Below are 23,364 nucleotides of genomic sequence, written 5' to 3'. Positions count from 1 at the left end.
TATAAAAATAAATTTTGATAAAATAAATATATTTATATATAAATATATTAAATATAATAAATATATATTTGAGAGACAGAGAGGGAGAACTTGAGGGGGAGGAGGGGCAGAGAGAGAGAGAGAGAGAGAACCCCAAGCCAGCTCCACACTCAGCCAGGAGCCCGACACAGGGCTTGGTCCCACGATCCTGGGATCATGACCTGAGCTGAAATCAAGATTCAGATGCTCAACCGACTGAGCCACCCAGGTGCCCCCACAGGTTGTATTGTTTTAAATGTAAATTAAGCATATACAGGGCCGGTGAGTTGTTTTATTACGATCTGGTTTAAACTAAATTAATAAAAACTGAATCCAAATAAATAAATACATAATAAATAAACATAGCTCACAAAGTCACTACTGACCTGGGCAAGTCGCCTGCATTCTGGGCCTGGGCTTCCTAACCTGAAAAGCAAGAACATTAGGCTAGATGAGGTGTTCCCTATGTGGGCTCCGGGTCTGGGCTGCATGGGACCTGGGAAACCGTATGCAAAAGCGGGAGAGTGCTCAACCCTGTCTGTGTCTTAAAAATCCCCTACAGGGGCGCCTGGGTGGCTCAGTCGGTCAAGACTTCAGCTCAGATCACGATCTCGTGGTCCGTGAGTTCGAGCCCCGAGTCAGGCTCTGTGCTGCCGGCTCAGAGCCTGGAGCCTGTTTCGGATTCTGTGTCTCCCTCTCTCTCTGCCCCTCCCCCGCTCATGCTCTGTCTCCCTCTGTCTCAAAAATAAATAAACGTTAAAAAAAAAAAAATCCCCTACAGATGCCCTCACCCCTAGCCAGAAGGGTGTTAAACACAGGAGCCTGGGGGGTTCCCTGTGCGAGGCTCATTTCCTAGAGGTTGATGTAAATTTAGAGACTTAACAGAGTCAGAAAAAGAAAACATCATGGGCTTACTCAGCAGCATATTCAAAGGACGATGTTTACCTAAGACACACCAATTCAGTGCAGCCACCATCATGGCTCATTCTCTGTGAGTGAGGGGACTGAGCTGGGTGCCAGTGTGAGCAGATGAAATTCGGGATGCCCAGTTAAATTTGAATTTCAAATAAATAATGAATCACTTTTAGTATAAATGTACCCTCCCACACAACCTTGGAGATATGCTTACACTGAAAAATGATTCATTGCTGATCTGAATCAAATTTAACTGGAAGTCTGTGCTTTATCGGGATCCAACTTGATCATGCTCCCAGAGGACCAAGGCAAACACCAGCTTCCAGGATCTAGTGACCGGCTCTAAAGGACCGATGGAAGGGGCTCCAAAAAAAGACGCTAAGGAAGAAAGGCAGAGAGAAGGTTTGAGAATGACCTCATGAGAGTCTGAAGCTGGAAGGAGCAGGTGACTCCTAATCTAATCATCTCCAGTCACCATAGAAACCACTAAAGTCAGCTGGAAAGAGCTGGTGAACCCCAACACCCACCTCCTCTCCACCAGTATAGATCGTTCACATTCCCTTCCTAGGTGAGGTCTGGTCGGACGGGATCTACGGTCTCAGTTGCTCTCCCAGGAAACAGCTGGGACCTGACCCTGCCCTCTTCCTCCCAGCCTCAGATGGCTGCCCCAAAGCACCCACCCTGTTGTGAGTGATGGCACCTGAACACCTAACCCTGTGTCAGAGAAAAACCAGGGCCAGAGAGTAGTTAAAGCAATAAAAACAGATTTTATTCAGGACTATTGCGCTAGAGGACAAGAGACCTTGGTGTAGAATTGGGCTCCATTCCAAATACAGCAGGGGCAAGTGGGAATTTATAACCAAGGAGTGGGGGCAGGGGGTCGGCGGATGGAAAACGACTAAGAAGAAACCTCAGCGATAAACGGGGATTCTGGCTAAACCAACCTAACCGGATTCGTGCTGAAGACAGGCCCAGGTGATCAGACACCTGGGAGATGGTGGGGGATGAAGAATCCGGTAAGATATGGAAGTCAATCAGAGATATGGAGAATACAGGGTTCTGGTTACACTAACTTAGCAGGGCTCTTACCAAAACTGGATTTTATATGGAAGTGCCCATACCAGCCTAGGAGAAGATTCAGGACTAAAGTCTGGTTGAGCAAAAGAAGTCTTTGTCACCTGCCCACAGGGAGGTCACATTCTAGCAGGGGAACAGTACCCAGGAGGGAAATGGCCCAAGGACATACAGCAAAAGCCTGTTCAGAACAAAACAGGCCCGTCCTGGACTCCCTGTCCACATATCCCTCTGTCCCTTCCTGGGTAAAGTAACTCTCCTCATCCAAAATGTGATTAAATTGATCAGGACAATGTTCAATCTTTCAGACAAGACATGGGCAGGCAGTAAGCTCTGCATACAAATGCAGGAGTCTGCAGTGACACATTTTGTATTTGACTCCGGAAATTAGAGGTGCTTTGGAGGTAATGCAAATTGATTCAAAACGTCCCCGGCCAGAAGCCTGGATCATGCACTTAGGCAAATCATGCGAAGTGCTTTTTAATGCACTGCCTCAGATCCTTCTGTGTACCCCTCTGCTGGACCAGCCCTGACCTCACAGCAGCTACACTGATCCTCCCCATGGGGCCTCCAACTGCACTTCTGTGTCTGTCCTCCTTCCCTTTGCACACAAGCTCTGAAGGCTATTGTTTCCCCTTTACAGACAGGTAACTAGGGCGCTGAGTGATTAAGCGACTAACCCATGGTCAACTTACTCTAAGGGACAGAGCCCGCTGGAGGCCACCCTCTCTCTCTTCCCTAGTCTAGGACAGCTTGCACAGATGTTACTCCATTCCTCTAGGTTCTGCAACCTTTAGAGGATCATGAAGAGCGTCGTATGTCTGTCCGTCTACCAGCCTATCCACACACAGGATTCTGTGGAAGGAGCACTCCTAACGCTTAGTAAATTTCCTCCCTTTGCTAAAAATTTGCTAAATTTCTTCCCTTTCATGTAACTCCAATCTTCACAGAAGCTGCTGCCTTTAATCAAGACAATCAAATCTGAGCAATTATAAGACAGCCGTTCCTCTGATGGCCAAGATCACCAGACAGAGAAGACTGACCCACCTTTGACTTTCTGCAGGCTCAGAAAGTTTTAAGGTTTGCTTTGTGGACACGTTGCTTAACCCAGGAAACCAGGGCTTCCAAAATTACGAGGCAAATTTGTACCCAACATACGGATTAAGCTCTATCCCTGAATTTCATCAAATAAGAATCCAGAGGATTTTGCAAACATACCCGCCCAGATTCCTCTCTACTTTTCTCGGAATCTCTATCTCCTGTGACTCCAATGCCTTTGTCCTGGGCTCACTGCCACCTATGGTCACTAATGTCAACCCTAGTTTTCACCTGTAAACAGCCTAGCCAGGCTAGGCTGTCAGTGTGAAGGCTGGCTGGCCACCTCCACTGTGTCCACATGGTGGCCTCTGCCTGGAATGCCCCCGTCTCCACCTGGAACAATCTTGCTTCTCCTTCAAGTCCCTGCTCAAATATCCCTAGAATTCCAGCTTCATGGGGCTGCTGTGAGGACTAAGGTCAAGCACAGGTGGGCACAGGCAGGGGCACCTGGTCCAGGACAGCACTGACTGTCACTGTCATGCCCTCGCTCCTGCCCCTCTTAGGGAAACCATCCCCTTCCCAACTTCCTCTGCCTCTTCCTCACACTACTATGTCGTTACTCGCGTGCTCACCCCTATCCTCCATAAAGTCCTGAACTCCTGGAGGGCAGGGGTCTTGTCTTGCTTGTCTTTGGGGCCGCACACCTGACTCAGGGCCTGACACTTAGGGGGTTCCATGTATATTTGCCCCGAAAATCCTCCTGTCTCCTGGGCTCCAGGGACAGCAGCTTGGTGAATGGTCAGAACACTGTGATAAGTTAAAATTCATTGTATGATGTGGCTGTGGACCCAGACAAAGACTGTGCTGTTAGTGACATCATGTCGGGCTGGTGACACCACTGGTCATTAGGAATGTTTACGTCAGGACACAGCCCTTGGCTTGTCGGGAAAATGGTCCAGAGTCCCATCCAGTGTGTCACTATAGCCTGTAGGAACTGTCTCCAATAAGGATGGGGCGATCCAGCTGGTGTGGTCTGTCTGTCTGCCTTCATGCACCTCTACAGGCCTCAGCGTCTCGGTGAATATATTTTGCTAACTGCATGGATTCCTTTTAATATCACATGATGCGGCACCTGGCTGGCTCAGTCAGAAGAACATGCGACTCTTGACTTGGGGTCGTGAGTTCAAAACCCACGTTGGGTGTAGAGATTACTTACATAAACAAACTTGCAAAATAAAGTAAAGTGGGGGTGCCTGGGTGGCTCAGTCAGTTGAGCGCCTGACTCCGGCTCAGGTCATCATCTCCATGAACTCACGGTTCGTGAGTTCAAGCCCCACATCGGGCTCACGACTGTTAGCCCAGAGCTCGCTTTGGATCTTCTGTCCCCGCCTCTCTCTCTGTCCCTCCCCTGCTCGTGCTCTCTCACTCAAAAATTAATAAATATTTTTAAAAAACAAAAATAATCATGCAAACAAATAAATAAATAAAATATATAAGTCACGTGAAACTAGTTGCATTACTGAGGACAAGAAGCTGGGAAGAACCCTCCTCTGTATCTGCACGTCTCCCGCTGACAGAAGAGAGCAGGCTCCAGTGAAGGAAGCAGAAAAGTTCCTGGCAGGTCTGTGGGACCCAGACACACTCCACGCCCACTCGAGCCTCCGTGCCATCACACTGGCATTCCCTCCTCCAGGAAAGCCCTTCCCCTAGTAACCTCCTACATTTTGTCCAGGACCCCACTCGTGCACCTCCTCTTTCAGGTCTTCCTGCAATAAAGAGGTCTGGTGCAGTCCCTTCAGAGTTTTTCTGATTCAACCCTGGCCATTTTCACAAGTTCAATGCAGTGTTAGGGCAAGAAGGAGGAGCTGGCAGACAGGTCCGGTGTCCGCACCTCAAGTAACAAGATCTGCAGTAATGGGGAAAATGTGTCCCCTGGGTCTTAAGCAGTTTCCCCAAGGCTTTGCACTCCAGCATGTGATGTGACAGGCATGAGGTGCAGACTAGAGGCCTGGAGAAGAGAACAGAGGACATGGGGGGTGGGGGGCGCTGGGAACTAGGACTAGGATCTTAAAAGCCGGAAATCCTCAGCAACCAAACCTAGGTCTTTCTGCCGCGGATGCCTCAGAGCAGCATCCTGGGAATGCACGTTGGGAGCCCTGGTGGAGGGGCTGTGTCAGAGGTAGGGATCTGAAGGAGACTGAAGAACCCCCGTGCAAACCCCCCACTCCATCACTCACTAGCATGATCGTAATGACGCAAATCACTTGACTTGCTTTGATTTGGTTTCCTCAGCTATAACATGGTCTCCCGGGGACCAAAAGTGGACTACGCCACTTTTCTGGAAGATGTGAACAACACATCTTTAGGGACACGTTCCAGGCCTCCCGGGCGCTTCCCTGTTCAGACGAGACTCCCAAGAGGCCGTTTCCACTTTGTGGTTCGTCTCTGACAGCGCTCAGCTCAAACTCTTTAAACGGTTTACAAAACGCTCCGACATCAACAATGCATTCTCACCGCTTTTACAAATGGGGAGACCTGGGTCCGTAACTTGCCACCGTCACGCTGTGGGGACCGGCGCGCCCCGGGCGGCTCCGCACCGCCTCCGCACGGCTGCTCGGCGCCCTCCTTGGAGGGGCGGGGCCACGGCGCGGGGCGGGACCTGGACTGGTCACGTGACGCCCGGCCCGGAAGCGCTCGCTCGCGAGACCCCCTGGTGACGGGGTCGGGAGCTGCTACCTGGAGCGAGCGCGGAGGTCCCGGGGGTCCCTGCAGTTTCTCGCTCCCTGCATTCGCCGCCATGGCCTGGACCAAATACCAGCTGTTCCTGGCCGGGCTCATGCTCGTCACCGGCTCCATCAACACGCTCTCGGCCAAGTGAGTCCGGGCCTGGCTGGAAGGGGAGGGGGCTCAGCCGGACCTGCCGCGGCCCTCGAGGGCGCCAGCGACCCCGCGCACCTTCCTCGCCCTCCCCTTCCTCGGCTCTCCTTTCCCGGCTTCACCGGCTCGCCTAGTTTCTCCGGTCGGTTCAAGCGATTTGGGGGCCCCCAAGGGGCGCGAGGCCCGGGGAAATATGGACAGAGGCCGGGTCGCCAGCTGGAGGACCCAAGCCCCGGCTCATTTGATCGCTGAGTGTTTGATCCCGGCGAGTCACCTTCCGTCTCCGTGCCTCAGTTTCCTCGTCTTTAAACGGGAGGGGTGGAGCCCAACGCTGGGGTCCGAGGCAGGCTCTCCAAGAGCTGTAGGCAGAGGTGGGGTGAAGGGCCACTCCCACACTTGTGCACACGGGCTGCGGTAGAACCCATGCAGGCTGAGTAACCCGTGAGCGTGGAGGCGACAGAGAAGGGGTGCCCCGTGGGCTTCTCACGGAGGAGAGGTTACAGCTGGGCCTTGAAATTTCGGTGGGATATCTACATGTGGCTGGACGTCGAGGCAGGCAAGAGCAAGGTCACATCGAAGAGTATTGTAACCAGCCCCAAATGCCCAGGCCGCATCTTAATCCCACAATCAAAGAAGGGCTTTTGAGCAGAAAGTGACAGGTTACAAATGGTATGATGAACCTGATGGTCAAGATGAAGAGTAGTTTGGTGCAGGGAATACCACTCCAAGCCTGCTACATAACAGATGAGGGAGGTAGGAAAGGAAGGGAAAGGTGGGAGAGACCAGGTACAGAATGAAGCCATAAACCCTGACCCACAGGATGGAGAGACAATGACCAGTCCAGGGTTTCTGCCTGCGAGAATACAAGTGTCATTAACCCAGACAGGGAAGGCAGGTGGGCAGTTCAGCTCTGATGCATGAGGGTGAGGTGCTTGTGGGACAGAGGTAATAGTCCCGAGGAGGTTAGGGCTGGAGGACCCAGGGCTGTCATGAGACTGAGGGGTTGAGCACGGCCTCCTCTCTGTAGTGTACAGGAGACCCTGGAGGCAGCCCCTCGTCTGGGCAGTGCTTTGTCTCTTGCTCTGCCCCCGCCTCAAGACAGGGCTCTCCTGCCCCCTCTGTTTACCATCTCAGAGCCCCCAGTACCCAGATCCTGGCCTCTCTCTGAACCAATTCCAAGGTGCACGTGGAGAACAGTGGACAGTGGCCCTCTCCCAGCCAGACCTCACTTCCAGCTGGGCCCTGCCAGCCTCCACAGCAAGGGGGAGGCATGCCAGTCACCCTCTAGGCTGTGTTCCAGGCCCCCTGAGGGCTGGGGGAAGGGGGCAGTCATCTCCTATTCATTTTTGAGGTGTTTGTTCCTAGCACACTCCATCAGTGATATGAGACATGTTCCAGAGGAGAGTTTGGAAGAGAGGCATCCTGTTCAGTTGATCAGACATGTATAAGGTACCTACAGGGTGTAAGGCACTGTCTGGACTCAGGAAGGAGGCTGAAGCAACCAAAAGAAAGCTTGAGACGGTTAGAATCAGAGGTGAAGGGGTTAGAATATACAGCCTGGCAACCACGGTGTCCTCCCTTCTCCAAAGGAAGTAAAGCTCTGGGTGAACCCCACTGTCTCTGGTTGGGTTATGGCCGGCTGTGTCTGTGCCTTGAGCTGGTCTCCTGGGCCCTGTGGCCTCCTGAAGGTCACTGCTTTTGCTGAGCCCTTAACTGTAAAGGTGACTCAACATGAGAGCTCCCATTCTCAGGATCTGAACACAGCGGCCAAGTTGTCTGTCTGCCCATCTGTCGTACTAGCTAAGGCCTTAGCCAAGTGCTTCCAGAGTGGCCGTGGGTCTGCCAAGGCTTCTGTCCCCAAGGAGAGTTGAGATTGCCAGTTACTACTGGGGTAAACTGTGCTAACTCAGCTCCTTCCTGGTCAGGTAGGAGGCCAGGGGAATCCTTGGCCCCAGGAGGCCTTGCCCTTGGAGGCTGCCTCAGAGACAGGAAAGAGACTCCCATGTGAGGACCCAGCCTTTGATCCTGTCACCTGATGTGGGGTCTCTCAGGAGCCTCCCTACCTCAGATGGACCACCAGAATTGGGCCCCAAACATTGTTCTAAGGCCAGACTGTGAGAAGGACACCGTCAGAGAGAAAATGTGAGAGAGCAACTATGTACATCCTGATGGGAATTAGCAATTTGAACTCACACTCTGACCTGCAGTTTCTGACAGGGACAGACTGGCTAGAATGTGACCACAGCCAGTGCTAACTAAGCAACTGCTATCCAGAGAGCATCCCGTGCCCGGTCCTCCTGCGGCCACCTTTCACGTGTTAGTTTAATGAATTCTTGTAACCAGCCTGTGAAGGAGATACGCTCGTTGTCCCCGGATGAGGATCCTGAGGTATGGAAAGGTGGAATTGCTTGCCCAAGTTCAAGTCAGCTGTCAAATGGCAGAGTTGATAATTGAACCAAAGTGATCTGGCTCAAGAATCCGGGCTCTTCATCGTCAATATGGGATGAGGCTAGAGACTTCTCTATTCATTTTTCAGGGCATTTCAAGTTGTTAGAAACATAGAAATCACCCATTCTCATCCCCACGATCTGTGGTCAGGGTCCCATGAGAAGTTTCTTTTTGTGGCCCAGCTGACGGGTGTCAGAGTGGGCACCAGAACCTGGGTCTCCGCATTTTTTTTTTAACATTTTTTTTAATTTATTTTTGAGACAGAGAGAGAGAGAGAGAGCATGAACAGGGGAGGGTCAGAGAAAGAGGGAGACACAGAATCTGAAACAGGCTTAAGGCTTTGAGCTGTCAGCGCAGAGCCCGACGCGGGGCTTGAACCCACAGACCGCGAGATCATGACCTGACCCGAAGTCGGCTGCTTAACCGACTGAGCCACCCAGGCGCCCCATCCTGGGTCTCCGCATTTTAGCCCAGTCCTTCCACAGCTGCAGAACCCCAAAGCCGCTCTTCCTTGGGGATCTCCTCTTGTATCTCCGCAGGCAAGAGCAGCCAAGCGTGACCCTTGGGAGTTGTGATCCCACAAGTGGCAGCTCCCCTCCCTGCCACCAGAGTGCCCGACCTCCGGGACTGGGCAGCAGGCCTGTGTCCCAGCCCAGGGGATTCTGCTGTTACCCTGCTTATTCCCCCCCCCCCCCCTCCCGGAGCCAGGGGCTGCTCTCGGTTCCCACGTTGCATCTCCAGTAGCCTCTTTCGGTTCCTTGGCCTGTTAAAAGGAGCACGTTTCTGTCCCCGGCGTCCAGGGGAGACTAAACATAGTAGAGACGGAAGTGGCTGAGCACATGCCACCTGCTGTCCTGGGAGCACAGGGCAGCTCTCCCCTGGAGGGGGCCACTGCCCGCTCGGCAGGTTTGGGGAGGCTGCAGGAGACAGGCCTGCCCTGGCTGGGGCCGGAGCAGGGGGCACATACCCACAGGAGGGAAAGCCGCCCATCAGGTTGGCCCCGTGGCCCTGTCCCCGGGCCTTGGCAGAGGGCCCCTCCCGGTGAAGTAGCTGCTTCTCCTTTCTTGGCTGCCCTCGCCCCCACCCCTCCCCGGGACCTTCTGCTGATGTGTCTCCTGCAGACCAAACGTTTCCCCCGCTCAGCACTGCTTAGGGCTGTCTGCCTGAACCAGAGCCTGCCTGTGGGGTCCTGTCCCTTTCAGAGCCCCCTTTTCCTGAATCCCGCTGGGGGGCTGCATGGAAACACCAGTGTCAAGTAGACACTCACTAAGTAAGGCTCAGATCGCCACCTAAACCGCCGCAGACTGGGAAGCTCACCCGGCCCGGGAGGGGCCGGTGGGGGGCGGAGGTGGGGGGTGACTTCCCCTCCAAAGTCAGGCCCCTGGTGCAGGAACCCTGCCAGGAAGGTGGCAGGAGGCCTGGAACCACCGGGCCTCTATTAGGGAAGGACTTGTATATGGCCTTTCTGTGCCAGCTCTAACTGTTGCCTTGGTGGCTGTCCCTACCCTTAAATCCCACGAGCTGGCATTGGATAATTGCTTCAGAGGGTTCCTTTGCCAGCCTCAGGAGGGCCGTATGTAGAGTGGAAAGAGTTGCAAGGCTTGGAAGCTATGGGAGTAGGTGAGTCATGGGGCCTCCCCAAGCCTCAGGTTCATCCGTAAAATGGGCATCATTTCCCCACCTTCCACCCAGAAACAAGGGATCCACTGAGGAAGATTTTGCAATGCTTAGATGAGAGGGCTCGTGACTGTTTATTACCAACCGCTGTGACACCCAGGGAGTGGAGAAGCTCTGTGGCCCCTCCAAAGATCCCAGGCAGGAGAAAGAAGCTGACTCACCAGGCTTGACAAGCCGGGGGCGCCAGAGGAAGTGGCAGAGATTGTGAGGGGGATGGGACGCACAACCGGTCAGTCCGAGGGAGCTCCATCAGCCACATCCTCAGTCTGTCCACACCCCCTGCCCTCACGTGGTTGTGCACGCTTCTCAGAATGCTGAGCTTTGAGTTTGGCCATGCCAGAGTGATTCACCCCCAGCACGGGGAGCCCACACCGCCCCCTCCACCGGCCTGCCAAGACCCTATCTAAAAGAAGCCAGTCTCTGCCAACAGAAGGCATCTACCCATGTAGCGTGAGCCGGACCCTTGCGGAGTCCCACAGGCCTCCTGCCCATGAGACCATGGCTTTCCCTTAGGGTACAGTATCTAGAGAGAAGAGAGGGCCCATCTGCAGAGCTGACCTCTCTCCACTTCAGCGAGGGGAGTGGGAAGAATCTGGAATGAGAAGGTGATGGGAGAAATTCAGGTGCTGAGGAAGGAGCACAGAACTGGAGGAAGAGGCCCCTGGGTGCTGGCCTTTCCTCTGCATCTGCACCCGAGGAGCCCCGTGTCCCTCAAGCCAGCCCTCTCTGGTCCCCGGGTTCTTTGTCAAATAAGGTGCTTCCTGAGATGATGGTTGCGTTTCTTCTCCTGTATCGGCACTTGTTGGCCCTGTGGCCCCTGGAGGGTGGACCCTTCAGCCAGCAGGGTGGGTCCCAGAGAATGCTCCAGCTTTAGGGCTGGAGCAGAGCAGGCAATGTTGACCCAACACGAGGGGTGAGACTCCCGCTCAGCAGAGGGGAAAGAGGGAGAAGGGGCAGAAAAGGACTTTCATTGACTACCCGCCATGGGCCACCTCTTACATATCTCCTATTATTTATTGCTTTTGACAGTTCGTCAGTATTGGCATCATCATCCCTATTTTATAAATGAGAAACCTATTCACTTGTCCTACCTATGAGGCTCAAAAGTCGTGAGCTTTCCACATATCCTGCCGCCTCTTCGGAAAGCATGTGAGCAGTTGGGTTTGGCGCTAGACCCGGCCCTTTGTTAACTGTGTGAGTCTGAGCCCGGCTCCCTCCACCCCTCCACCCCTCCACCCCAAGCCCGCAAGTCCCCGCCTGGAAAATGAAGTACGTGAAGTGCTCAGCACAGGCCTGGCACGAAGTCGGTGCTCAGTGACTTGTACCTTCCTAAAAACATGTAGTGAAGCGTTTTGCAAACAACAACCCCACCCTAGGGGCCATTGCTGTCATCCCCCCACGAACTGGAGCTGGTTTTGGTCTCTTGTTCTGTGCTGTCTGGGGTCCACCTGTGCCGACACAGTGAGCTGAAGCCTGTCTCAGGACCAGGACGGGAAGCCTGACTCCAGCCCTAAGTGCCTGCAGGTCCGAACTCTTCCCTGCCTGCAGAGAGGCTGGGCAGGGCCGCCGGTCCTGACACCCAATCCCTTGGGCTGCAAGCCTGCTCTGAGCCTTCAGATACAAGAGGACTCCATTTCCCAAGCTGGGAACACTGCCAGCCCCAACTTGTTGAGGCAGACCCACCCCTTGGGGAAAGCAAAGAAGGCCTCCGGGGCAGGAGGGGGAGCTCAGCATCTGCCTTACAGCCGGCTCTGCGCTCGCTGCCCACCCCTGGGGACAAGCCCGGCCGGCCCCACCAGCAGGTGGCACCTCACCCAAGTGGGCAATTAGGACCCAGAGGACGTTGCCTCTGGACTGTAGTACCTGCCTGTTTGCTAGGTGGAGTCTGGCAGTCCCATTTATCCGACCACAAAATGTTGGAGCTTCCGTATAGTCATGTGCCAGGAGCTGGGGGTCCAGAGATAGAGAAGTTGCTGGATGCCGAGCTTCCACTCTCTTAAGTGATAGTGACTCTGGAACACACAGTGAGACATGTGAGTTGTCGTTGCTATAAGCTTGCATAGGCAGTCACCCCGGGGGAGTCCCGGGAGATGCCTCTACCCCTAGATCGAGGCGGGGCGGGGGGGGGGGGTGCACTTCGTGAGCCTACCATGTATGCTGGGTGTAGTACCATGATGAGGAAGGGGCTTGCACGCATGCCCTCGCCCTGAGCTTCTGGCTGATCTTCACGGACTTGGCAGGACCTCCCTCATTCCTCCTGGCAGAGCCCTGGCTCCAGCTCCAGGAATTTCCATCTCTGACTTGACCTGGGGCAGTTGGCTATACACCTTGGTAAAGCCTAACCTCTTTACTCCTCGCATCTCCTCTGTTACACTTGGGTGCCTCACCCCCAGGTCCTCCCAGAGTGAGAGTAGTCCTTCCTGCCCGGGGATCCAAGAGCCCGAACTCGCCGCAAATCGGACAGAAGTGAGACCTCAGAGAGCCGGTGGTTTCTGTAGTGGGGGCTTTCTTTGCCACATTGGTACCGGGACTGCTCACAGCCTGGTCCCCTGACCCAGATTTCTCCCTACATTTCCAACCAGTCCTGTCAGAACTCCCACCCTTCAGCTCTCCTCTGACCCTCACCATTCCCAAGAACCACAGGCCCTCCTACCTGCCCCTGTTGGCATCTCTGGAGTGCCGGGGTCTCCCGCTCATTCACTGCGAGATCAGTTTGCCACGGCCCTGTTTTGTTCACTGGCCCTGGGGTGTGGTCAGATCAGTGAATGGATGTGGTCTCGCCCTCACGGCTGCCCAGGAGCTCTACCTGCCCTTCATGCTGCCAGCATCCGGGCCTTATGCCCTTGCCTCGGGCTGTGGGAAAGAGCTCCCTGGTCCCCTCCTCAAACTCAGGGCAGAGAGAAGCCAGGGCTGGCCAGGATCTTTGTCAAACCCAGGCCCTAACCAGTGGCCCATTCTTGTAGCACTGTGGAGGGCACAGGAAACAAAAGCCTCCCCTTACCTTTTGGGACCTTGGCCTTGTTGCAGAAATGAGCCAGCAGAGTAGGGCTATGTACTACCGTGTGGTTGCTCTTGTCAGACATTGCAAGGAAGGACATCTAAGAAAAAGAAAGTCCTGGGTCTTGCGGTTTACAGACAGCCGCCACCTATGCGTGGGGTGCTACACAAGGAGCAGGTCCATGGCCCGCAGGACATTGCCCTGGGTCTGCATTGGCTTGAGTCAGCTTGTGATATGACAGACACGGTTGAAGCCATGTCGACGAACGGCAGGATATGCAACATGAGGGGCGTGGGGGTGCCCTCCTGCCAGGCTCAGTCCAAGCCAGATCACCCAGCTCTGGGCCCGGGCCCACCTGCACGCTTCCAGAAGTCAGCAGCCAGGGGACTAAAAGGTTAGGAGGAGCTGTGGCTCTTTAGGCAGGAGATGAGAAGATTCAAAAGAAGGTGGAAAAAGTCTCCAAATATCTAAAGGACTTTCAAATGGAAGAGGTTAGACTAGACCTCAGGGACACGACAAAGCCCAGCAAAAACGAAGTTCAGGGGCGGGAGCTGTAGTGCACGGACGGCAGACGGTGCAGAATGATTGGCGGTAGCTGCCAGGGCACAGGGCCGTGAGGGGTCCTGGGCTTGTGTCTGGGGTTGCTGGAGAAGCACGCCACACTCGGTTATGCCATCTGCCAGGGTGCCGGCTGGGCGTGCCCTCTGCTAGAGCCACGCACTTGCCACCTGCTTTACAGTCAGTGCTAGAAAGACCCTCCAGACCCTTCAGGTGATATGAAGGTGACCGGCTGCTCTCTGCCAGACAGTCATTTCCCAGGGCCCAGATGCCCTCGTAGACCACAGGCGCCTGGTATTTTTCATGCCATGGGCCCCTTTGACAGTCTGGTAAAGCCTGGAATGTTGTTTTAAAACATGCAGATAAAGGATAGGATTACAGAAAAAGCCACTTATGTTGAAGTAAAGTTATCAGAACATTGAAAAATCCTATTTGTGATAGAGTGATATGTGTGTATATGCTTCTTAACACAAAATGATAAGCAGTAGGTCTAATTGCCGTAATTTTGTAGTAGCGATGGATGTAATTGGCACTTCACAGTATCCGCAAGGACTCCGATGGGCTGGTGAGAGTAACTGTGACTTGTGCGTGTGACAAAGTCACAGGTACTGCGGGGCTACGTTCCCAGTTTGAGGAAATGCTGTGTTTTGGCTAAAAGTTTCTGGGCCCCCGCTTCCTGTCCACGGTCCCAGATGAAGACTTCGTGCTGTGGAATCCGGCCCCTTCGAGCAGGAGTGTCACGCTGGGCCAAGTCCCCTAAGTCTGGCCTCTTGGCTCTGAGAGGAGCCAGCTTGTCCGCAGGCCCCAGAGCCAGGCTTGCAGAGCCCGCACGCGCCCGAGGATTTGACCTTCTCTCTCTCTCCGCTGCAGGTGGGCAGACAACTTCGTGGCCCCGGGCTGCGGAGGGAGCAAGGAACACAGCTTCCAGCATCCCTTCCTTCAGGTATCTAGCCCCGTCCCTGCCTCCCCACCTCTGACCACCCAGGCCTCAGGTCACATGTGCCCACCAGGCCCTGCTGCTTCCTGACCCAGGGTGGCGCCTTCCCCTGCTCCCGGGAGAACCATCTCCTTCCCTCCCTCCCTCCCCAGAACAGACGCCAGGGTGTGAGTGCCGGTGGAAGAAGGCAGAGGGCACGGCCCTCTCTGGGAGGCCTGCGTAAGTCCTGGTGAGCAGTCCTGCCCCAGACGCTGTAAGGCCAGCCCTCCCACGTCCAAGTCAGGACACATTTGGAAAACATCAACCCCAGGAGCAAAGCCCGCTCTGCACCCATGGGCAGCCCGGACTCCTCTGGGATAGAGCAGACACCATAAATGGAAAGCACCTTATCGCTAGGCTAGGAAGCGGGAGGCTAGTATTTCAGCCCCAGCTCTGCCAGCAGACTTGCTCTGTGACCTTAAGTAAGTTCTTAACCCTCTCTGAGCCTCTGTTTCTCAATCTGGAGCTTGACCAGAGGTTGGCCTACCCTGATGGTTTTCAGACCAGCTGTACACAGCCTTAAGGTTCCCATCAGGATGTTTCTAGAGCTGAGGGCTCAGACCTAGGAGGTAGTGTCTGGCCTTTCACACACAGTAGCTCTGCTTTTGTCTGTTGGACGCATCAAGTTATAGATGAGCTTTTGTTTGAAGAAAGGCTGTGTTAAAATTTTGTCAAAGGTGATTCTCCTTCCAGCTCTAAACTTCTAGGGTTCTGTCCCTTGCAGGCAGTGGGCATGTTCCTGGGAGAGTTCTCCTGCCTGGCTGCCTTCTACTTGCTCCGGTGCAGAGCTGCGAGGCACCCAGAGGGCAGCATGGATCCCCAGCAGCCCTTCAATCCCCTTCTTTTCCTGCCCCCAGCCCTCTGCGACATGACGGGTACCAGCATCATGTATGTGGGTGAGTAGCTGGGCCAGGCTGAGAAGAGCCCGGGGGGCCACTGGTGAAACAGCCACCCCCACCCCAGTTCATCTCACTCCTGCCCCACTCCCAGACTTACACACACACACACACGCACGCACGCACACACACAAGATTTCCTGAGTACATACTATGTGCAAGGTGTGTCTTCAGCCCTGAAGACACCTCAGTGAAAAGATAGCCTCGGCCCTTGGGAGCTAACATTGTGTGTCTCTCCTCTTCTAGCCTTGAACATGACCAGTGCGTCCAGCTTCCAGATGCTGCGGGGAGCAGTGATTATATTCACAGGCCTGTTCTCGGTGGCCTTCCTGGGGCGGAGGCTGGCGCTGAGCCAGTGGCTGGGCATCCTTGCCACCATCGCGGGGCTGGTGGTCGTCGGCCTGGCTGACCTTCTGAGCAAGCATGATGATCAGCATAAGCTCAGCGAAGTGATCACAGGTACGACAAGGGCCAGGGACCCAGGGGCTGCCCATCCTGTCCTGTCCTCCCTGGGAGCCAAGCACAGAGTCCGTCGACAGACTTTTGCAAGCTCTTCTGTATGCCAGGCCCTTGGTGAGGGCACATGGGGGACCTACGGGCCGACTTGAGCACGCACCTGCTCTCGAGGTGGCAGATAGAGTGCACAGAGGCACAAGCAGCATGAGAGAGGGGTGGCTAAGGAGGGGAGGTCAGGAGGGAGAGGGTCTGTGCCATGATAAACACACAAACTACTGGGTCTGTGAGAGGAAGGGAACGGATGTCTCTTGAGCATTTACTAAGTACCCAGTCCGGCGTGAGTGCTGAAGGTCATCATCATAGTAATCCCCACATCCCGGAAAGGAGGCCTTGCAGCCTCTTCTATGATGATGGGACCCCTCTGGTCCTCCGAGGACGGACTAAACCAGAAATGTCTATCACAAAGGCTTGTGCTTCTCAAAAGACCTGCTTATCACCCTGTTGTGCCACTCGCAGTCCCAGGCAGGCCTCTGGGCCTTCTGGAGCCTCGGCCCAGAGTGGTGACAGTGCCTGCCCTGCAGGGCTACCCCACCCCTCAGGGACTAGGAAACCAGGCATAGGACTGTCATGATTGCATCATAAACTATATGGTGCCCTGCAAAAGGCAGGGGCTGTGGGGGTGGTTGTGTCCCTGTGGGAGCCGTCTAACCCTGCACTGGGCCTGCCACCCTGCCTCTGGCTCCACAGCCATCCTCCATCCCTGCCCCCCGACCCCGTGTAGCCCAGTCTCACCCTGGCTCACTTCCCCCACAGGGGACCTGTTGATCATCATGGCCCAGATCATCGTCTCCATCCAGATGGTGCTAGAGGAGAAGTTCGTCTACAGGCACAATGTGCACCCACTGCGGGCAGTTGGCACTGAGGGTATGTGAGCACGGGGGCTGGGAGCAGGGCACTGCTGCCGGGACACCCCGGAGGGCAGCACGTGGAGGGGACACACAAGCAGGAGCACGGGGCAAGGTGCCAGGGTCCACGGGGAGGGGGTGACCCCCCCCATTCCTCCCTCCCTTCACCACGTGTGTGTTGACAGATACTCTGACGCCTGCCATGCACAGAGCCAGGAGCTAGGGGGGCCGAGGTGGAGGATGAAGGGGATACATGCCCCGCTGTAGAGGAGTTGGCCAGCAAGAAAGGACCAGACAGCGCATTTGGGCTCAGGCCACTTGTGCTCAAATGATGTGTCACTTGCCAAGCACATCTGAGTGTCTTTAGGACAGGGAAGGTGGCACTTGAGCTGCAACAGGAGTGGGAAGGAAGGAACTCCAGACAAAGTGAAGGCGCGGGGAGCTGGCCATGAATGTGGAAACCAGTGAGGAGTAGTTGGGTGAGGTATGGGTTTGATGTTGGGACAGTGATCAGGAAGTGAATGGGTCAGGGTCTTATCCCGGAGAACCTTGAACGTCCGGGAAGTTGATTAGACTTTCCGTGATGGGCAGGGAGGAACCACCAAAGGTTTTTATTTTTTCGTGTTTTATTTATTTATTAGACATAGTGTGCATATGCACATGCCAGTGGGGGAGGGGCAGAGAGAGAGGGAGAGAGAGAATCCCAAGGAGGCTCCTTGCTTCCAGCACAGAGCCCGATGCGGGGCTCCATCTCACGAACCATGAGATGTTCTGAGCCGAGATCAAGAGTCGGACGCTTCACTGACTGAGCCATCTAGGCCGCCTGGAAGCACGAAGGGTGTTTGAGCAGGAAAGTAACTCCCAAAGCGGATAAGCTTTAAAAGTATGACACCAGCAGGGCAGATTAGAGCAGTCCTAGCCAAGTGTGGCCTGCGGGCCAGTCAGGGAGCTGTGTGCGCCTGGCCCACAGGGCGCCGAGGGCTTCTGGCACAGTGTTAATCGGCTGGATCATCGACTAGTTAGTCAACCACATCATCAAGCAGTTTGTTTGGATCCACTCATTTTTTTTCTCCCTTGCAAGACTTTCTGAATGGAGCAGCGCATTGATTTACGTTCCGATCCAGCTCCTGGTCACAGACCAATGGCACTGAATTAGAGAACGGTGTTTTTCCACACTTGGGAGAGCAGTGCAGTGGCGGCAGCGGCCATTCTTTTTTAAATGAATACCGTAGAATTTAAAAGAGCCAGAGAACATTGCGAGGGTGGCTGTTGGTTTGTGAAAGTGCGCGTACAAGCGTATCCGTGCCTGCGCACACATATACTGGTAACGATACTCTGGGTGCAGACAGAAAACACGATTAAAGCGGAAGAGGGCAGCTAGAGCCCCCTCAGCAGGCCGCCGTGAATTCCAGATGAGCAGGCAGCCCCAGGCCCTGCAGGGAGGCGCAGGTGTGAGGGAGGAGCTGGGAGGGGTGGCGGGAGGGACACCAGGGGAGCCCCTGCGGGGCGGGCTAAGCTGGGGATCTCGGGGTGGGCAGAGAGTGCCGCATACTTCTTCCACTCCCACAGGCCTCTTCGGCTTCGTGATCCTCTCCCTGCTGCTGGTGCCCATGTACTACATCCCCGCCGGCTCCTTCAGCGGAAACCCGCGAGGGACGCTGGAGGACACGCTGGACGCCTTCTGCCAGGTGGGCCGACAACCGCTCATTGCCCTGGCGCTGCTGGGCAACATCAGCAGCATCGCCTTCTTCAACTTCGCGGGCATCAGCGTCACCAAAGAACTGAGCGCCACCACCCGCATGGTGCTGGACAGCCTGCGCACCATCGTCATCTGGGCCCTGAGCCTGGCGCTGGGCTGGGAGGCCTTCCACCCGCTGCAGATCCTGGGCTTCCTCATCCTCTTGATGGGCACCGCCCTCTACAACGGGCTGCACCGGCCGCTGCTGGTCCGCCTGTCCAGGGGCCGGTCCCCCGCAGAGGAGGGCGAGCACGAGAGACTGCTCGGCGGCTCTCGGACTCCCATCAACGATGCCAGCTGAGCCTCTTGTGGGTTCTCTGCTGCTACCTGGATGCGCCTTGTCCACCCTGAGGCTGAGGCCACACGGGCTGGGGACCCTCCAGCGCCCCTTCCCTAAGGCCTCACCCTGCCCCTCCCCACAGACCCCCGGGGCAGCTGCTGCCACAGAAGACCACCAGACACCCAGGTCCTTTTCTGTCACCACCCCCTGCATCCCCCACAGGCCTGGGTGCAGTGACCCACTCCCGGCAGGCTTCCCCCAGCACCCCCACCCCCCCTGCAGCCCTAGCACTAAATCATGAAGTGGGATCGCAGGAGCTAACAACCCTAAGATTTCCTCCTGAACCATAAGCTAAACGTGGTTCTCCAAAGAAGAGAGGTCAGTGAGCAAATTCAAACCAGAACTAAGCACCATATTTTCTAAAACGTGTAGGGTATTCCCTAACCCTGTCTGGAGACCTAAGTTTTAGCTGGGCTGTCCCATAAACTCAGCGAAAGTTCCCTCAGCCCATCACCTAGTTGCTCTGGGCCTCGGCGTCCTCCTGTAGAAAGCAGCGGGTGTAGACGCTGTGGCTTCGGTGCTTTCCAGACTCAGCTGGGCCCATTCTGTGGGAAAGGAGTAATAGCCGCCCCTTCTTGGGAATTGTCCCTCTGCCCATGGCGCCTCCTCCCCATGCCAGTCCTGCTGTCCTTGCTCACACACTCAAGGCCTCCCTGCCTGGCAGAGATCATGAGGGGAGTTCCAGGCAGCCCTTAATAGCAGCTTTTATGATCTCTTCACCTTCCCTTTTAAAGATGAGAAAACTGAGGCCCAGAGATGTGAGTTGTTTGGCAAAGGGCTCTCTGGCTGTGGACTCTAGCCGTGCAGCCACGTGATCCGATCTGGCAGCAGGCTGGGATCCAGAGCACATGGACCTCAGCCCCACCCCCAGCAACCTGACTCCACCGATTACCCTCCAGGGCGATGAATTTACCATTTACCGGGACTCCACCATTTAAAGTAACTCTGGTATCCTAGGCATGTGTTAAAGGCTTAACTTTTGCATAACAGCCTGACAGGTGGATGCAGATGAGGAAACCGCTGGCCCAGAGAGGGTTAAGTGACTTCCTCACGGAGCCAGCTTTCCAAAGCTAGGTTTGCCTGATTCCCAACCTACAGCCCCACCCACCTTACTGGTTTCTCTGGGCACTTTTCCCATGGCTGGGTTAGAAGCTTCATGTGCCGTTGTCCTCCCTGTAACCCCACCACAAAGGGAGGGGACCGGCAGTGGGGACCCCAGGGAGCTGAGCAGCCCTTCACTGCTGAGTTCCTCACTCCGTGGCAGTTTCTGGAGCCTCAGACCATTTTTCTGGGCAGCTCCATCATAAAAGAAAACACCAAATGCCTTCCTTAAAATAGATTCTGGGGGAAGAGATATTTGACAAGCAAAGCCTTCAGGCAGTGTGGGAATCAGCAGGTTATTACGGTTTCTTGGGTGAGGAGGGACTCTCCCTATCAGCAGCTCCAAGTCCCAGGGGCCCCCGAGCTTCTGCGGGGAACAGTGTGTAATCAGAGAGTGAGTGTGCTGGGACTCCAGCTGCCCTGTCCAAAAAACTGGGGCCTTAGAATGTTTTAGGCTTTATTTTTAAAAACAAAAGGGAAATGAGTAGTGTAAGCTCTTTTTTTATCTTTTTTTTTTTTTTAATGAGAGGGAAGGAGCACAAGGGCTCAACATCAGGCCTGCCACTGACCGGGGTGAATCACTTTACCTCTGGAGCTTGGGGCTTCACATCTCCCAAATAGGAAAACCAGCCTCCATCTTGCAGAATGAGCATGAAAATCACATAAGATAATAAATTGAAGGTGCCTGAAAGTGTCAACACACAGTGGAGCGTCCTGTAAGGCTGCGCTGCCCACCAGGGTGGTCCGCCAGGGGCACGGAAGTCCCAGCAGAGGCCCGGCACAGAGCATCGGTCTTGCTCAGAGGGGAAGAAAGGTTTTATTAAAATTCACCATCATGGAGGCCAGTGTAAAATCCCCATCTATTTCAAGACAACAAGATGCCTCAAGAACATTTTATGGTGACAGTAGGTTCACTCTCTCCTGTTGTCAAGGATGCTTTGGAGGGGGAGTTCCCGAGGCTTTGCTGGTCATGTGGGTGGGAGGGTAAGGACCACCACTCTCACTGAAGCTGGAGGGTTGTGGGGAATATTTTCAGTGGAGTAAGGGGGTCCTGAATGGTGGAAGTTTGGTGTGAAGGTTCTGAACCCCCAAATCAGAATTGACTGATAACAGACTTCTGTAAACATTGGTTCAAACTGACGTTCAATTTAAGCGTCTGCATTGTGGTGGACTGCTCAGTCCATCCCCCTCGCAGGGTGGTCCTGGGAGAGCTGGGGGGGGGGGGGGGGCAGGGGCTTCCTGCAGGACTGCCATCCGGGACCTGGAGTAGCTCTCAGGCTCCTCTCCTCCAGGAAGCTGCCCACAAGGCAGAGATTTAGGACCAAGCCAAGTGGTTCTGTTTTGTCTTCACTTTGTCCAAAGGTCTCTGCCACTTTAACAAGCAAACAGCATTCAAAGAGGTCAGAAGCTCTGACCCCTGCTGAGGACAGGAGGAGGAGTGGAGCGAAGGGCCACCTCGTATAGAGGAAAGAAGCAGAATCCAAAGTCAGAGAGCTGTGTCTCAGCCCCACCTCTACCTTGGCTGGGTGACCTTGGACACCCTCTCAAGACCTTAGCTACCTATAAAAAGGAGAGGTTCTCAGCATTGCCAAATATGTACACCTCCCTGACCTGCTTTACAGATTGACCTCGTTTCATAGTTGCCTTGGTTCAGAACCCTTCTGGCCTTACGTTAACTACATCCTTTCAAAACGTAAAAGTCAGCAAGGAGTTTCCCCTAGCTATAAAAAAAGTTCACAAATCACCCTTCTTCATTAGGAACACTTGTCCAAGAGTCTTCAGTAAAGGATTACTATCCCAGAATTTACTGAACTGTGTTGAGAACTGATGTGCTCCAAGGACTGTGGGTCCATGAAAGAAAACAGGAGATGAATGTGGAAGGAAAGAATTCCAGCACAGCATGACGTGCGTAAGAGGCCTTTGAGATACAGAGGAGGCAGTACCACTTGAGCTGGGTGTTACAGAATGAGCAGGGAGTCTCCCAGGCCGGTGGGGTTGGAGGGAGCGGGTATTCCTGGAGAAAGGAGAAGCTTGTAAAAAGCATAGAAACATGCAAGTGACGTATTCAAGAACTGTAGGTAAGGAGACCAGTATGCCTGGCAATAAGCACGCAACACTAAAAGTGGCCAGAGTCAAGGTCAGAGAGGTGGGCAGGCGCCCAGATGGTGCTGTACATTTTAGACTTTGCTGAGGGATCAGAACTCAATCTGTAGACCGTAGAGTACCATGGGGAGTTTAGGCAAGGCAGCGACATGATCCAAATTGCTGTTTGGAAAGATCACTAAAGGTAGAGACAAGTAAAACAACATTTGATTGTAATTAGCGTCTGAACTAGAGAAACGGTGGAGAGGATGAATACAAGAGCCAAAGAGTAGGCTCACATTATAGAGCCCTTGGCTCTCGGATCTTCTGTCGCGTACGGCACCACCAAAGAGTGGGTCTTCTAGGCCAGGCTGTTCACCCCATTCCCCCCACCACCAGTGGACCCACTGAGTATCCCCGGGTACTGCTCCTTCCCTTTTCTTCCCTTCCTTACTTTGCTCCTTTTCCTCCCCCCACCCTTTTTTTTTAATTAAGTAGGCTCCATGCCCAATGTGGGGCCTGAACTCACAATCCTAAGATCAAGAGTCGCACGCTCTCCTGACTGAACCAATCAGGTGCCCCCTTTTGTCCCTCCTTTTAAAAATTGTGGTAAAATACACAACCTAAAACTGACCATTTTGAGCGTTATTAAGTGTTCAGTGGCACTGAGTCCGTGCACATTGTTGTGCAGTATCACACCATCTCCAGACTTCCTCATCTTCCCAAACTGAAACTCCATACCCATCAAACACTAACTCCCCATTCCTCCTTTCCCCTGGCCCCTGGCAGCCACCATCCTACTTTCTATGAATTTCGTGAAAGTGGACTCATGTAAGTGGAATTAAACAGTATTTCTCCTTTTGTGTCTGTTTTACTTTGCTTAACATAATGCCTTCAAGGTTCATTCGTGCTGTAACGTGTCATTTCCTTTTTAAGGCTGTATAATATCCCATTGTATGTATGTACCACATTTCGCTTATCTATTCATCTATTTGGACATTGGGGGCTGTTGTGGGTAACATTGCTGTGAGCATTAGTGTACCAATACCTGTTCAAGTCCCTGCTTTTGAGTGTATACCCCGAAGTGGAATTGCTGGATCATATGGTAATTGCACATTTAGTTTTTTTGGCCAGTTTTCCACTATGGCTGCAGCATTTTACATTCCCACCAGTGAACAAGGGTTCCATGAAATCACTGATTTTATAATGACATTTTCCCCTGATTACGTGTTAACTGTAGAACGTTGAGGAACTGCAAGAAAACGTG

The 23,364-nt window shown here is 54.1% G+C and overlaps 1 protein-coding gene and 1 long non-coding RNA gene across 4 annotated transcripts in view; one reads left to right on the top strand and one right to left on the bottom strand.

The window, feature by feature from the left end:
- LOC125162679 (uncharacterized) overlaps window positions 1-5,669 on the bottom strand; it is a 40,433-nt gene extending 34,764 nt beyond the window's left edge. For 2 of the 3 annotated variants that reach the window (XR_007151128.1, XR_007151130.1), the window contains exons 1-3: window positions 5,560-5,669; window positions 1,148-1,311; window positions 405-444 (exon numbers count right to left, since the gene is read on the bottom strand). This is a non-coding gene — a long non-coding RNA (uncharacterized LOC125162679). The remainder of the gene's footprint in view (window positions 1-404; window positions 445-1,147; window positions 1,312-5,559) is intronic. The other variant, XR_007151129.1, reaches the window with a different exon arrangement.
- Window positions 5,670-5,711: 42 nt separating this feature from the next.
- Window positions 5,712-22,618, top strand: SLC35F6 (solute carrier family 35 member F6). The gene is made up of 6 exons (XM_047853318.1): window positions 5,712-5,919; window positions 14,474-14,546; window positions 15,304-15,475; window positions 15,722-15,934; window positions 16,745-16,855; window positions 18,406-22,618. Exons 1-6 carry the CDS (start codon window positions 5,843-5,845, stop codon window positions 18,873-18,875), a joined length of 1,116 nt encoding a protein of 371 aa, XP_047709274.1. The 5' UTR covers window positions 5,712-5,842; the 3' UTR covers window positions 18,876-22,618.
- The last annotated feature ends 746 nt before the right edge of the window (window positions 22,619-23,364 follow it).

Source organism: Prionailurus viverrinus, chromosome A3 (assembly GCF_022837055.1).
Source record: "Prionailurus viverrinus isolate Anna chromosome A3, UM_Priviv_1.0, whole genome shotgun sequence".
Classification (NCBI taxonomy): Eukaryota; Metazoa; Chordata; class Mammalia; order Carnivora; family Felidae; genus Prionailurus; species Prionailurus viverrinus.
This window is presented reverse-complemented; position numbering and strand designations above follow the sequence as displayed.